Genomic DNA, 13,718 nt, shown 5'->3' with positions numbered 1-13,718 from the left:
CCCGGGGCCGGCTGGGCCAGGAGGCGGTCAGTCACCACGCTGGATGTCTGGATGGGCTCGGTCCCCCGCTCACGGCCGTGTTTGCTTGTGTGCTCCCCTGAAGCCCTGGGCTCTTGAGGGACCTTCTGTGCCCACAAGGGGGCTGCTCCGCTCACTTGCAGCATGGCTGCACAGCCAGGGTGCCAAGCAAGAGCCTGGCAGGGTCAGCAAGAGAGGGAGGAAAGGGGTAGTGTGGGAGGACGGGGCGCGAAGGAGGAGAGAGAGAGAGACAGAGACACCCAAACCCCGAGGAAGAGACTTGCAGAGGGACGGCAGGCGGGGAGAGAGCGAGCCAGGGTGGGGGACGTGGAGACGGAGAGGCAGGGAGGCAGGAAACGTGTCTGTGAGCACCTGGGCCAGGGGCCTCGGCCCGCCTCAGTAGGACCTGCGGAGACAGAGTTTGTAGCACCCCTGCACCATGTCCAGGGCCCCGGGGGCCGCTGAAGTCGGCCAGCCCGCTGACTGACCCTCAATGAGTGCAAGCGCACAGAACTCTAGGTCTGCCGTGACCTCGCCAAAAAGACAGGTTGGGAAGGACCGGGAAGGAGGCGCGCAGCCTCTCCATCTGCCCCACGCACCCCCCAAATCCTTTCCTTGCAGCATCTGCTCTGAGCCAAGTGGGACCGGGCTTCACTAGGAGTCCAGAGTGTTGACCCGGGTTCCGCGACCGCAGAGGCCTGTTGGGGTGCTGCAGCCCCAAAGCACTGGCCCGGACCTTCTGCTCAGGCAGCAATGCACAGGTCCCAGCCCCTGCCTTTCCCCCCAACGCCCACTCCCTCCCCGCACCCACCTCCTCCGGGACCACCCTCTGCTGGCCCCTGCCCCTCTGCTGTGCAGGAGAAGGCTGGGGCCACTGCTCCCGCCTTGGGCCCACTGCTGCCTGGGCGGCCTACTGCCGCGAGGTGCCCAGCGCTGGAGGCCTGGGGCCCACGGCTGGGGGAGCGAGGCCCATCCCCGCAGCTCTCCTGCCCCTGGCTGAGGCTCTGCACCCTGCTGCCCTGCTCCCACTCTCCTCCACAGGTGCCCAAACCCAGCCAGCAGGCTGAAGGATACGGCGTGTGCCCAGAAGCCAGGGATGCCCTGGATGATGGCCCTTCTTCGAGCCAGGTGACCACTGCGCTTCCGATTCATCCTGCGCTTCAGCCGCAAGTAGGCCCTGGAGGCTTGGGCGTCCACAGAGCGGAGCGCTTCCTGAACCACCTCCAGCGCGGCAAGTGCGGCCCCGGCTGGGTCGGGCCGGGGCACCGGCTCTGCCTGCCACAGCTCCTTCGGCCTCTCGACCTGCTGTGCTTGCGCCGCCTCCTCGTCTTCCGCCGCCAGTACCTCCTCGTCTTCCGCCGCCAGCACCTCCTCGACTTCCACCGCCAGCACCTCCTTGACTTCCACCGCCAGCACCTCCTCGTCTTCCGCCGCCAGCACCTCCTCGACTTCCACCGCCACCACCTCCACCACCGCCGCGATATCCTCCACCACCAGCACCAACTCCGGCCCCGCGCCGGCCTCCTCTGTGCCCCCCTGGGCCTCAGCTTCCCGCACAGCCTCTGCCACCACCCCCGCAGCCTCGAGGGCCAGAAGCGCCCCCGCGTGCCCGCAGGAGCCGGTCTCCCTGAGGGCCCCCGCCTCCTCACCGCCCTCGTCTGCGACCAAGGTGCTCCAGGATTCTGGGGCAGCCCCGCCTTCCCCGGACCTCGACTCACTCTCCATGTGGCCCTGGCCCTGAGCGCCGGCCGCTGGGGACTGAAGGCGACGGAGGCGGCACCGGCAGCTTCAGCTGCAGCGCCCAGGAACGCCGCTGGGCGGCAGCGCCTAGCAGAGTGCGCGGGCCTGGGGCACGCATGCGCACAGGCCCCCGGGGCGGGCGGTGACGGGGCAGACACGGGCGGCGCAGGGGTGTGGGGCGGGGGGAGGCACGCATGCGGCCTGGGCCGGATGGAGCCCCCGAGCCCCGCGCAGGACGCGGCGTGCTCCCGGGTCTAACCCGTGCCAGGGCAGTGGGCGTGGCCACCACCCGCCCTGTGTCTTGGCCGCACCAGAGCCCGCCCGGGAGCCCGCCCGAGCCCCTCCACCGCGGTGGCCTCCGCGCCTCTCAACCCCAAACGTTCTCTTCAGAGACCCCTGTCAGGCCTTTCCCGCAAGTGCCGTGGTATCCCAGCCCCACTCGTCCCTTTCTCGTCCGTCCGTCTGGGGCCCCTCGGCTGGCGCCAGGAATTGAAATCCGGCGGCTGAATGCCGAGTGTGCCCGCCGCGCGAAAGCCTCCCGCGCTCCTTCTTAGGGGACCTGGGGGAGAGCCCGGGGGGCATCAGCTGCTGCCCCACCTGCGCCCCATCACTGCCACGTGGCTTTCGCCCTGGGCCTGCCCGGTGGTGCACGGCGCCAGGAGCCCGCCGCCAAGGTGCTGCGTGCAGGGGCCATCCGCCTCCCCAGCCCCCCACCCCCCATCCCCCGCCCCAGCTTTCCGGAAGAGAAGGGAACTGCACGCCAAGTACTTTCCCTGAAGTTACTCTGCAAAGAGCCGAGGTCCCTGGCCACCGGGGTGCCTACAGAGCTGCTAAGCCGGCCCCGGTGAGGTCCGTGATTGCGACTGGGCAGCATGCGACTGGGCCAGGCTTTCAGTCCAAAGAGAAACTCTGCAAATTCCTCTGCCCAAGCCAGTGGTAAAACTTGCTCCCAAGGTGCTTTCCTCTGAGCGGCCCCTTTCGCTTTGTTTCTGTGTCTCTTTTCCTCGTTGCGTTCTCCTTCTCCACCTGACTTGCATGCAAGGGCTCTTGTGTCTTTCTTCCAGCTCCGCTCCAAGTTCTCCCTTAGACTGTGTCGGTGGCTGAGTGGAGTACCGTGCGGGGAGGGGATGGCCAAGTGAGCATGCACAGCCCAAGTGCCCTTTCTCTGGTACTCCCCACGTCGGTCCTTTGAGACAAGACCACACCTCACAGAGGTCTGCTCCGGGGGGCGGGGGCGGGTGCTGTGGCGGGATAGGATGCTTGCCGCCTGAGGTGTCAGGGAAGGCCTCGTGGGTGATGGCAAGGCCACCAGCGTTGCGGTTGCATCGTGGGAGGGCCTCTATTAGAAGGAGTGGGTCGGTGTGTCCTGGGGGATTTTGACCAGAAAGACGCAGGAGGAACTCCCTTGGCGTTTAGTGCAGGCGTTAAGTGCAGGGGCTGTGGTCGCAACAAGTGTCACAAACGCCCCTGCAGGGAGTAAGATGCATGGCTGTCTATGGGGCGAAGAAACAAATGTCTGAGACAGTCCGTGAGACAGCTCAGACTTTGGAATTACTGGTACAATCCAAACTGACCCAGCACTTGCAACCTTGCCCAAACCACTAGAGGAGGCTCCTCTGGTGTTACCGCAGGAACAGGAGCACAGCCTTGGAGAGGGAGAAGGCTGGGGTGGTGACAGGGGGAGGGGGAGGAGAGGGAGACTGGGAGGAGAGGGAGAGAAGCCCAGAAGGAGAAGAAGAGCTGGGGGAGAGAGGGGGAATGGGAGGGAGGGAGAGAAGGGAAGAGAGGGACAGGGGCAGGAGGGAGAGCCGTGCACAGGGATGGGGAGGGAGAGACAGGCAGGGCGCGGCGAGGAAGGGCGGAGGCGGGGAGGCAAGGACTGGTCTGCCCCCAGCTGAATTCATACTTTGCGATGCATGTAGACCCAAAGGACACATCGCCTGTGAGGAAGGGGCCACCCACGCGTGGGGAAGCAACAAGTCGGCTGAGCAGAGCTGAATCCAGTGGTGTCAACCAGGGCAGCTGTCATGTTTCCCGAAAACATGAGACAGCAAATGGGGAAGTCACGGAGGAATAGAGGGTGGAAACAGCCAGGGAGTACACAGACACCAAGTACTGTGATTGTGGACTGCCCTGTGTCAGTAACGGGGCTGGTCAGTAACGGGGCTTCACAGCACTGGAGTAAGATGTGGACGACAGCAGAACGGGCAGGTGTTGAAAAGCTGGCCACATCTATGCTCCGTGCAAGAGACTGGCCTCTGAGTCCCAAAGTCACAAAGAATTTGAAAGTGGGAGGAGTGAGGCCAAGACCTCAGAAGATGGACGGTGCCCTACACGGTCAAAGCAGCCTGCGCGCACTTGGCCCTTAACCAGGGGAGCGTGCTCCGTGGGGTGTTGGTGAGGACTAGGGGTGCCCTTTGGTGGCATTTCCCTTTTGGGGTCTAAGCGGATAGAGGGCATTGGGCACCTGCCTTCAGACCACGGAGAAGGAGGCAGATCAGCCTCGGGGTCAGCACGGGACAGACAGCACACGGGCGGGTGTCCTGGGTCTCGCATTCAGCAATACTCTGCCCTCTCCTCTGCTGACCATCTGGGGGACCCCAAGCCAACGTCCTAGGGAAGCCGGGAAGTGGGGATCATGGGGCTGCGTGGGGTTGTCAGTATGTGAGCGTGTCTCTGGACATGTGAGTGGGTGAAGGTTGTGTGCCTGGGAGGGTGAGTGAGTGTGTGCGTGTCAGGACATGAGGGTGACTGAATCACTGTGTGTTGGCTGGGGGTGTTGGCTCTGCTCCTGAGTATGTGTCAGTGTATGTGAGTGGCTAAATATTCTGTGGCTTAGGGCGGTTGGAACCCGATGGTGTTCGTGTGTGTGTGTGCGCGCGCGCGTGCGTGTGTGTGTGTGTGCGGGCCCGCACGCGCGCGCGAGCGTGCCTTTCCCTGCAATTTATGCTTCCGCCCAGCTACCTGGGCCAGAACGACAGGGTGATCTTTCCTACCTTCCCTCCTCCCACTTTCCCCTCTCCAACAGTCCCTCCACAGGGCCTGGCCCCCACTCGCTCCCGCTGTATCTGGGGCTGAGAGGATGACTGTGTCAGCAAGGGCCTGGGCCCCTTGTTTAGAAGAAAGGAGAGCCCTGGCACTGGGGTTCAACGGAGTAATGAAACTACAGTCCCACCCGTGCTGTGTCTGAGGTCATCCACCAGGGAGCATCTCTGGGAGACGGTCATCGCCATCCACCAAAAGTTGACACTGGACACGTTTGGCCCTGGCTCGCCCTTCCCTTTCTTTGACCTCTGTTATTTCCCCAGGGAAGGCATGGGCCCTGTTAGCTGGCCTTTCGCTCATCTCCTCTCCCTGCCCACCTCCACCATCCCTAGGGGAAGGACCTCTGCCACGCTGGGATGCAGTCCCAGAGCTCGTGTGACCTGGACCTCTGGGCCAGCATACGGCCCCACCCCTTCCACGGAATAAGGATGCCGGGGCAGAGTAGTAAGCATCGACGGGAATCCCATGAGCTCAGGCTCCCCACCTGCCCCTTTCCATGAAGACGACCGTGTGTGAGCGTACACACAGTAACACACATAAACACGGTTGACGTCGTTTTTCCACATTTCAGTATTTTTACAGGGGGCCTCAATCGGCCCTGTGTTTCTCCCAGGCACCAGACTGGAGGTGTTCCCTGTGGGAGGGACCAGGCTGATCATCCGGCTCCATCTGAAGGTCCTGGACTCTTTCCGGGTCAAGGGCAAGGCTTCTGCGTATTCACCTCAACATGCTCAAGTTCCCTGGGAGAGACGGAGACACAGACACAGACACACGGGCACACAGTCACCCGGGCACACATGAGGCGGCCGGTGAGTATCCTCTACGGGCCACACGCAGGTTTGCTTGAGGGTTTCAAGGCCCTTTCGGGGAACGGAGGCCATTCTCCCCTGCCCCTCTCCCCGGCCCTTGATGGCGATCCCCCTACATTTCCTCCACCCACATAGCAACGGTATCTGTGCACGCTCTCCAGTGTTCTCTGGCTGATTGCGGTGGGCACAGGAGATTGCCCAGGGAGATGACTGGGAGGACTCTACCGATGAACACACAAAAGTGACGGGGTGACGCATGAGCCTTTACGCCAGGGAACGCAGACATCTGCGCCAAGGCTGGCAAGAGGTGCTTAGGTGGGCTCAAAGCTGAGGCGGTGGCGAGGAGACCTGAGGGCAGGAGTTCACGGCCAGGGAGTGGCACTTCCCGCAAGGCAGCTGCTGAGCCGACTGCTTCTCCGGCTCTGCTCACTGGTGTTGCCGGACCCGCCTGCCTCAAGCTTCCCAGGCAGAACCAGTTTGACACCGCCCTCCCCGACTCACGGTGATGCCCTTTGGACACGGGGTCACCGCCTCTTGAGTGTTCCTCTAAGCCTCCGTTTCTGCATTTGTGGAGCCCAGCTCCCACGGAGCCGCACGGAGCATTTTCAGCACCCACGCCCTGGGCGTCTCACCTGCCCTCCTCTCAGTTCCCTCTGCTGGGGCCTTCTTCCTCACGTAGTACTGCAGGGGATCGGGCCACAGGTCGTCCATGATGATCTGGCAGGGGAAACGGGGCAGGGCTCAGATGCACATCCCAGTCCGCTGGGGAGCACAGGCAGGTTCACGTGCGCGGTTTGTCACAGGGACCCACCTCAGCTATCCTGCTAGGCCCGGCAAAGCTGTGGTCAGAGAACCAGCTGAAGAAGTTAAGGCTGCTCTTGTGGCGTCTGCGGCTACAGGCCTCCTGTTCGTAACAGTGGTGCCACTGGATGGGAGTGGAATGAGACGGCTCGTACCCTGCAAGAGGAAGGGTCCGTGCGAAGGCGCTGGATGATGCATCAGGTTCAACCCTGCCGCCTCCACCTGCTGCCGCCCATCCACGCAGAGGCCCCTTACCAGCAGCCCTGAGGACATACTCCTTCTCAACGACGTCGTTGCGGAAGTAGGAGTTCTCGCGAAAGAAGAGCAGGATCTTGCGGCCATCACGGGGAGACTCGAGTTCCTCCACCTGCCGGGCGGCAAAGTGGGGGAGAGGGTTGAGATCTCTGTCCAGCAGACCCTTCCCCTCCTGGCCTTGGGGAGGAATCGCTTCTGTTACCCCCTCTTCTCCCATCCCCCAGGCCGGGCCTCCATCTCCCGGGCCAGACCTTCAAATCCGTCATGGAGCCAAGTATGCCTTCATCTTGCTCACTGAGCATGGCTGACATCTGCGGGTGGTTCACAAACTGCTTCGGGTCAAGGACTCTCCGAGGGCTGGAGAAGAAAGAGCTACAACAACAGAGCAGGTCTGCACAGCAAGTGCGCCCTGCATCTCCCCTCCTACCACCGGGACCCACTCCACCTCACAGATTGTGTCAAGGGCCCCTGCGCCCCCGCACGGCCTGCTGCATTAGTTAGTTAGGTAATTCCCTGCTGGGCACTAACACAGAAAGCTGGAAATCCTCGGTGACCTCCCTGCCCACCCACGGCCCCCTCCCCGGCACATCGAGGGCAACCTGCGGCCCCACCAGGGACCCCCACCCGGAAGCAGGGATTCGAAACTGTCGTGATCACCGAGGCATGAGCCAGGCCACCACAACGCAGGCCCCCTGCCACAGGAGTCTCCTGCGCTAGCCCGGCCACATCGGGGTCCCTCCGTGAAGGTATCAAGGATACAGCCTTGGCCCAGAAGCCAGGGATGCCCCGGATGAGGGCGCTTCGGTGGTCCAGGTGACGCCGTCGCCTCTGCCAGAACCTGAGCTTGAGCGCAGAGTAGGCCCTGCTGGCGTCTTTGTTCATGGGCTCCAGCTCTGACTGCAGGGCCTCGAGGGCCTGGGGCGGGGACGGGGGCGGACCTGGCCGTGCCTCTGGCCGTTCTTCCCCTTCCTGCTTCTCCTGCAGCTCCTGCGCTTCTCGCTCCTTCTGGCTCTCCTCCCAGGCCTCTTCCCTCCTGTCTTCCTCCTCCTCATCCTCCTCCTCCTGCACCTCTGGTACCTCTGCAACCTCATCCTCAACAGCCTCTTCCTCCTCCTCCTCCTCCTCTTCCTCCTCCTCCTCCTCTTCCTCCTCCTCCTCCTCTTCCTCCTCCTCCTCCTCTTCCTCCTCCTCCTCTTCCTCCTCCTCCTCCTCAGTCTCCTCGCCCTGCTCAGCCTCCCCCTCTTCCTCAGCCTCACTGCCAACCTCCCTAGCCTCGTCGTCCTCGTCCTCGTCCTCCTCCTCAGTCTCCCCGGGGTCCTCCGCCACCTGGACCACCGCAAGCTGCCACACCAACATTACGTCATCCCCCACTAGCACAAGCTCCACCACCAGGATGGCGCCCTCTCTCTCCCAACGGCCCTCCTCGTCCTGCGCTGGCTCTGCCGCCATCCCCACGCCTAGGCCCAGCAGCACCTTCGCCTCTCTTCTGGGGGTGGGGCTATATGTCCGCGGACAGCCGCGTCCCGATGGACCCCTCCCTCGACGGAGTCGGTCAGGATTGGGGGGCAGTCCCGCGTCCCATGTGGCCCCCAGCTGGGGCAGCTGCGGAGGAACGGAGCAGGAGGGGTGAGCACGCGGCTCCCGCAGGCGGCCCGGCAGTGGAGCTCCGCGGCCCAGCGAAGGGGGGACGTCAGCCGTCTCCTCGCAGAAGCCACCGGAGTCTGGGACGCATGCGCACAAGGGCTTCCGGCCAGGAGGCCACGGGGCCGAGGTGGAGGTGGCACGCGTGGGGCCTCGGCGCGAAGGAGGCCTGATCCACGCCCAGGACAATGGCCGGACCCCAGGTGCTGCCAGCGGCAAGGCCGTGGGCGTGGCCGCCACAGGCCCCGCCCCTCACCCCCTGCGGGAGCCGGCCAGGGAGGCAGCCAGTGCGCCTCCTCCAGGGTGGCCTCGGGCTCTACCTAAGGCGCCCCAGGCCCCAGGGCCCACAACCCCCTCCCCTCCATCCCGTGGCCTCCTCCAGCCCGCTCTCCACCCGGTGTTTGTAGCCTGTCAATGCGAAACCGTCCCTTGCCCTTCCCCAACACGATCGTCCAAGACTGAGGACAGCGTATGCACCACCGGGAACCCTGGCCTAGCGTGCGTGGAAACGTCAGCCCAGGCATTGCGGAATAGGGCCATTCCAGGAGACAGAGGTCGGAAGCGGTCTGCCTGTTCGGGGCACGGGGCTAGGGGGCGGGGGTTCGGCCACAGTTTGCCCCCAGGCCACGTCCTTGGCTGCTCAGGAGAAGAGGGACCGAGAGTGCTCAATCCGTCTCTCCGCCTGTCCTTTCCCCATGCTCTGCTCTCCCTCTTCCCCCGACTCGGTGTTTGTCTTCAGGGCGCTGTTTCTCTGCCCACTCTCTGGCCACAGGGTCTCTGGAAGATGAAGGCTTCAGGAAGCAAGATGCAGAAGCCTGTCCGAGCACCTCCTTTCCCATGAAATAAGAGCCCTCTTCTCCTCTGTGACTAGCCACTGGTCACGTGACCAGGGAAAGGGTCCCAAGCTGGGTGCCCCCGACACAAACACACACAGACACACACACACACACACACACACACACTTACCCACAGACACTCAGTGTGTTTGGCATGGAGCACAGAGGGAGGCGTGCCTTTCGTGCAGCCAAGGGCATCCGGCAACGTGAATCCGGATGCCCCTCCCCTGAGACAATGTCTGGGCGAACCCTGTGGATGGGCAGTTGGGCATTCTGTCTGGCGGCCAGGTGACTACAGTGTGCACCCTTTGGGAGGCCGGAGGCAAGAAGCTGGGGCTGGCTCCCAGGTGACACAGCACGTACGCACGTACCTTCACTTCCAGAGACTGAGTGTCTTCCGTTGCATTCGGGCGAAACCACAAATGCCGTGGGGAAGGCGTTCCCAGCTTGTCTGGCCTGCAGAGGAGAACACATCTTCTCTAGCCTTCCCCTGCGGGCCACCAGGTCAGACCGTGAGCAGAACTTGAGGCTGGGCCGTCACGTCCCCAGGGCTGGCCCGTCACGTCCCCAGGGCTGGCCCCCACTCGTGGAGAGAGGATACCCAACGTGTGGCTTTGGGCCAACAAGGTAGGCTTGGGGCAATTTTGGTGTGCAGCCAGTGCAAGCCGGTCTCCCCCAGCATTACAGGAACAGACGGGTTTCTTACACCACACCTCAGTCATCTCAGTCGTCAAAGGGCCACACGTGCCGCGTCCTGTACACGGAGGTGCCTGTCATGGTTGCTCCGGCGGTTCTTCACCCTCCACGTGTCCCCGGCAGGTCCGTACCGACTCTTGAGGCCACGGCATCTTCTGTGCCCTCGCACAGGTCTTCTTCGGCTCCGTCTCCTGAACCGGCGGTGGATGCGTGGCTCTGCGCCATGGCTCCACTCCATGGGTGGCTGGACTAATGTTATCGCGGGGGTTCGAGCTGCGCAGAGTTCATGCCGGCTGCCTTCTAAGGTGCCAGCGGTGTTCAGTACAGCCGAGTGCTTACACACCCGTGTGTTCAGACCAAGGTTTCTTTGCGTGCCCACAGGTACCCGTGTGGGCAGCTGGCTGTAACACCGTGGGAAAGGGGTACACAGGCGTGGCCTTCCATGTACACACACGTGCATGTGGAAGCGCGTGCACGGACAGACCTATTCCGTTCCCAGCCGGGTCTGCGGTGGGTTTGCAGTGGACCGGATTTCATATGCACCCCCACGGCCTTGGACTGTGGTTTCCATGTGTTCAGCCATCATGTGGATGATCTCCACGTCCACTCGCAATCCAGGGAGACAGACATTCATGCAATGACAGACATCTGGCATTGCCCCTGCTAGGGAAGGAACAGGAGAGGGGCCAAAGGACAAGAGGTAAGCAGCCTGGAACGGAGACCTCACGGGAGGCTGGGTTTCAAGGGCACCTCCCTTGTTTCTTGTCCCCGTCGCCTCGACACACGTACACTGGAAAGCACACACGCATTCTGGGCGCCCCATCCCTTGCCTGCGAGACCACATGCGTGGAAGACCGTTGCCCTGGGTCCTCCAGTCCCGTAGCAAGCGTCCGTCTCCCAGCAGCTCTGGCCATTAAGCCCCTGGAGCGGGCGGTCTTCTTCAGGAGGCGCTCAGCCCTCTTGCGCCACGTACGTGTTTGCCCTGAACCTGCCCTGAACTCCAGGCAGATGTGCACGAGCCACATCCCCTGGTTTGCACCCTAAGGCCCTGGGAGGAAACCCGATGTCCTTATGATGCGCCCAACAGCTTAAGCCATGCGACCTGCGGCAGGGGTCCAATCCTAAACACCTCTTTCCGGGGCAGGCGGGGCATCCCCCAGTCAAGGAAGCGGAGCGCCTGTGTTTATGGGAGACACCTGGGAGGCGCTTTAGCGGCACCGTCCAGCCTTTCCTCTCCCCTGTAGAGCTCGGCAGGCCCTTCCTAAAAGCCCCGAGGAGCGAGCCGCAGAGGGCTCTAGGGAAAGTGGGTGGGGCGAGCGCAGCACATTCTGGGGTCCTCCACGTCCGGATCCCCGCGGGCAGCCCCGCTGCAACCGTCAGCATGCCTGGGACTTCCCCTCCATCTTGTCGACACGATGAATCCCACGGACTGGCCTGGGGGAGCTGTGAGGCTACTCTCCAGCTTAGGCGACAAGGAGACCAGAAGACGTGACGATGGCCCCAGCAGTCTTCCTTTGGCCCGTTGCTCTCCACCACCCTAGAATTCTCCCTGAGGGGCTGTATCGGACTTGAGATCCCCAACTTGAGATCTGACCAACCGCGGGCAGACTTGCTGACGTTCAGGCCCGAACCGTGAAGCCGGCAGGGTTCCCGAGCCCGAAGGCCAAACCCTCCTCGACCTACACCTAGCTGCCGGGGCCGCCAGGAGGGAACCCAGTTCCCCAAGGCAATGAGGTCAGGACTCCACAAACAGCATGAGATGTCGGCATAGCACCACAGGGGCCGCTGGGAGGCTCTGCCGGGATCCATTCGTGGGCACACGTTGCCAGATCCCAAGCCCAGCTGAGGTGCAGGCGGTGGGGAACGTCGAAGACGGGGTGAGTGCAGGGCGAGCGGACGGGGAGGGGCGAGCCCCGGACTGGTGAGAAGTGGTGCTGGGAAACCCCTGTTGGCTCAGGGAGCAACAAGCTGGGTGCCCCTCGCTGAGGCAGGGAACACGTGCCTGTGGGTTCAGCTCCTCTCCTTTTCGTCCTCCCCGCCTGGTACACAGGAGGTGGACAAGACCGGCCCAAACAGGAGAAGAACAGAGTCCAGGATGGCCTTTCTACTGGGAGGAGAGCTCCCCGCAGGGCTCTTTCCTCTGGAGGAACGTGCTGCTCACGGATTCTTTCTTATTCTTTGCTGCCTTTGGCTAATCAACACAGAGGCGGGTACAAGGTTTGAGCCCCTCTGTAACACACACTGAGACCCCTAGGGTTTTCCCACACCGGCACCATCCGTGCAAGCTGCCTCGATGGGTGGTGTGCTTGACACGTGCCTGCCTTGCCTTGGCCCGTGTGCGTTTTGCGGCGAGAGGGGACAGAGAACCCTGAGTAACCATGGAATGCACACAAGGTCTGTGTGTCAGGAGGGACGTGGCTGCACTCCGCCACTGGCCCCTTTCTCCATAATCAGCAGAGCGGGAAGTGCCATGGGCCCTCTCCTTTCCCGACCAGGGACTCCCAACACACTCATACACACGTGACCCTGTCCAAAGGCTTGGGCACACATCACAGACACACACACTCACACACACACACAGACTCTCGACACCCAGACGTGCATGAGGCCACACAAAATCACACTCACGTGTTCTTCGAAACACAGAGAAACACGTGATGCGTCTGTGCTCGTCCAAACACATGCACATACCCTGCACACCCACACATGATCCCTGAAACCAAGTCATCGAGAGGCACATGCATACCCCCCCACACACACAGACTCACGGCACCCAGGCGTGCATGAGGCCACACGTAACCAGACTCACATTTTCATCTAAACACAGAGTGACATACAAGACACGTGTGTTCGTGCAAACACATGCACATGCTACACGCACCCACACATTATCTCTGATACAAAGGCGTGGAGATGACACATGCGCACAGACACACACACACACACACACACACAGACACATGAAAATGCAAACACACACCCACAAGCTCCATTCACACACACGCACACACACAAACACACACACGCTCAAGGAAACCTACTGAACACACTAAACTCACACTCCTCGGTATGAAATTCAGGCTTGTAACAGCAGCCCTTGCATACAGACACATAGGGGCTTGTAAACACGAACACAGACACACACACACAATGCATACGACTCACAGAAGGTCTCGGCAAAGGCCTACACATACAGTCCCGGCCCCAAAATACATACACACGTGTGTCGCGGAACCATCATACTCACACACGGAAATGACCACATCAAAAACCCCTGGCACAGAGGCATACACAACTGACGCCAACACATCGGAGCATGCACACTCACACACACACACAGAACACACGCAACCACACACACACTCCCCTGAGGATAGAGAAGCACGTAAGCAAAACCCATGGTCTACGTCATCCTGGAACACACAAGTAGCCCATCAAGTGTGCACACACACACACACACACACACACACATACACACATACTCTCCTCGAACCCACTGTACACACTGTGTACACACTCGCTCATGTTGATCTGAAGCATGCACACCATCCCTTGCCTGCAGACACATAGGTGCTTGCAAAAACACCCAGAACAGACCCAATTCACACGAGGTGTCCGGCACAGGCATACGCATGTGGCACCACCATAAAAACCATTACACGGGTGTGCCCAAGAACACTAACACACACACCCCAACACATCCACAAACTCCAGCACGCAGGCATACGCTACTCACGACGTTACATCTGAGCACGACACACTCACACATAGCCCTGAGGGTACAGAAGCATGTAAGTAAAACACATGGTCTGTGTCATACAGGAACACACACGTAGCCACTCAAACAGGCACACAAACACACACACACAGGTTCATG

General features: G+C 61.8%; 1 protein-coding gene across 1 annotated transcript; it reads right to left on the bottom strand.

The window, feature by feature from the left end:
• Nucleotides 1-5,363: 5,363 nt before the first annotated feature.
• On the bottom strand, nucleotides 5,364-7,290 carry LOC308337806 (testis-specific Y-encoded protein 10-like). The gene is made up of 5 exons (XM_080796006.1): nucleotides 6,920-7,290; nucleotides 6,669-6,780; nucleotides 6,424-6,569; nucleotides 6,245-6,329; nucleotides 5,364-5,543 (listed from the first exon to the last, which is right to left on the bottom strand). The coding sequence occupies exons 1-5, from the start codon at nucleotides 6,977-6,979 to the stop codon at nucleotides 5,521-5,523; spliced, it is 426 nt and encodes a 141-aa protein (XP_080652132.1). The 5' UTR covers nucleotides 6,980-7,290; the 3' UTR covers nucleotides 5,364-5,520.
• Nucleotides 7,291-13,718: the final 6,428 nt, after the last annotated feature.

Source organism: Martes martes (genome assembly GCF_963455335.1).
Source record: "Martes martes genome assembly, chromosome: Y".
Lineage (NCBI taxonomy): Eukaryota > Metazoa > Chordata > Mammalia > Carnivora > Mustelidae > Martes > Martes martes.
This window is presented reverse-complemented; position numbering and strand designations above follow the sequence as displayed.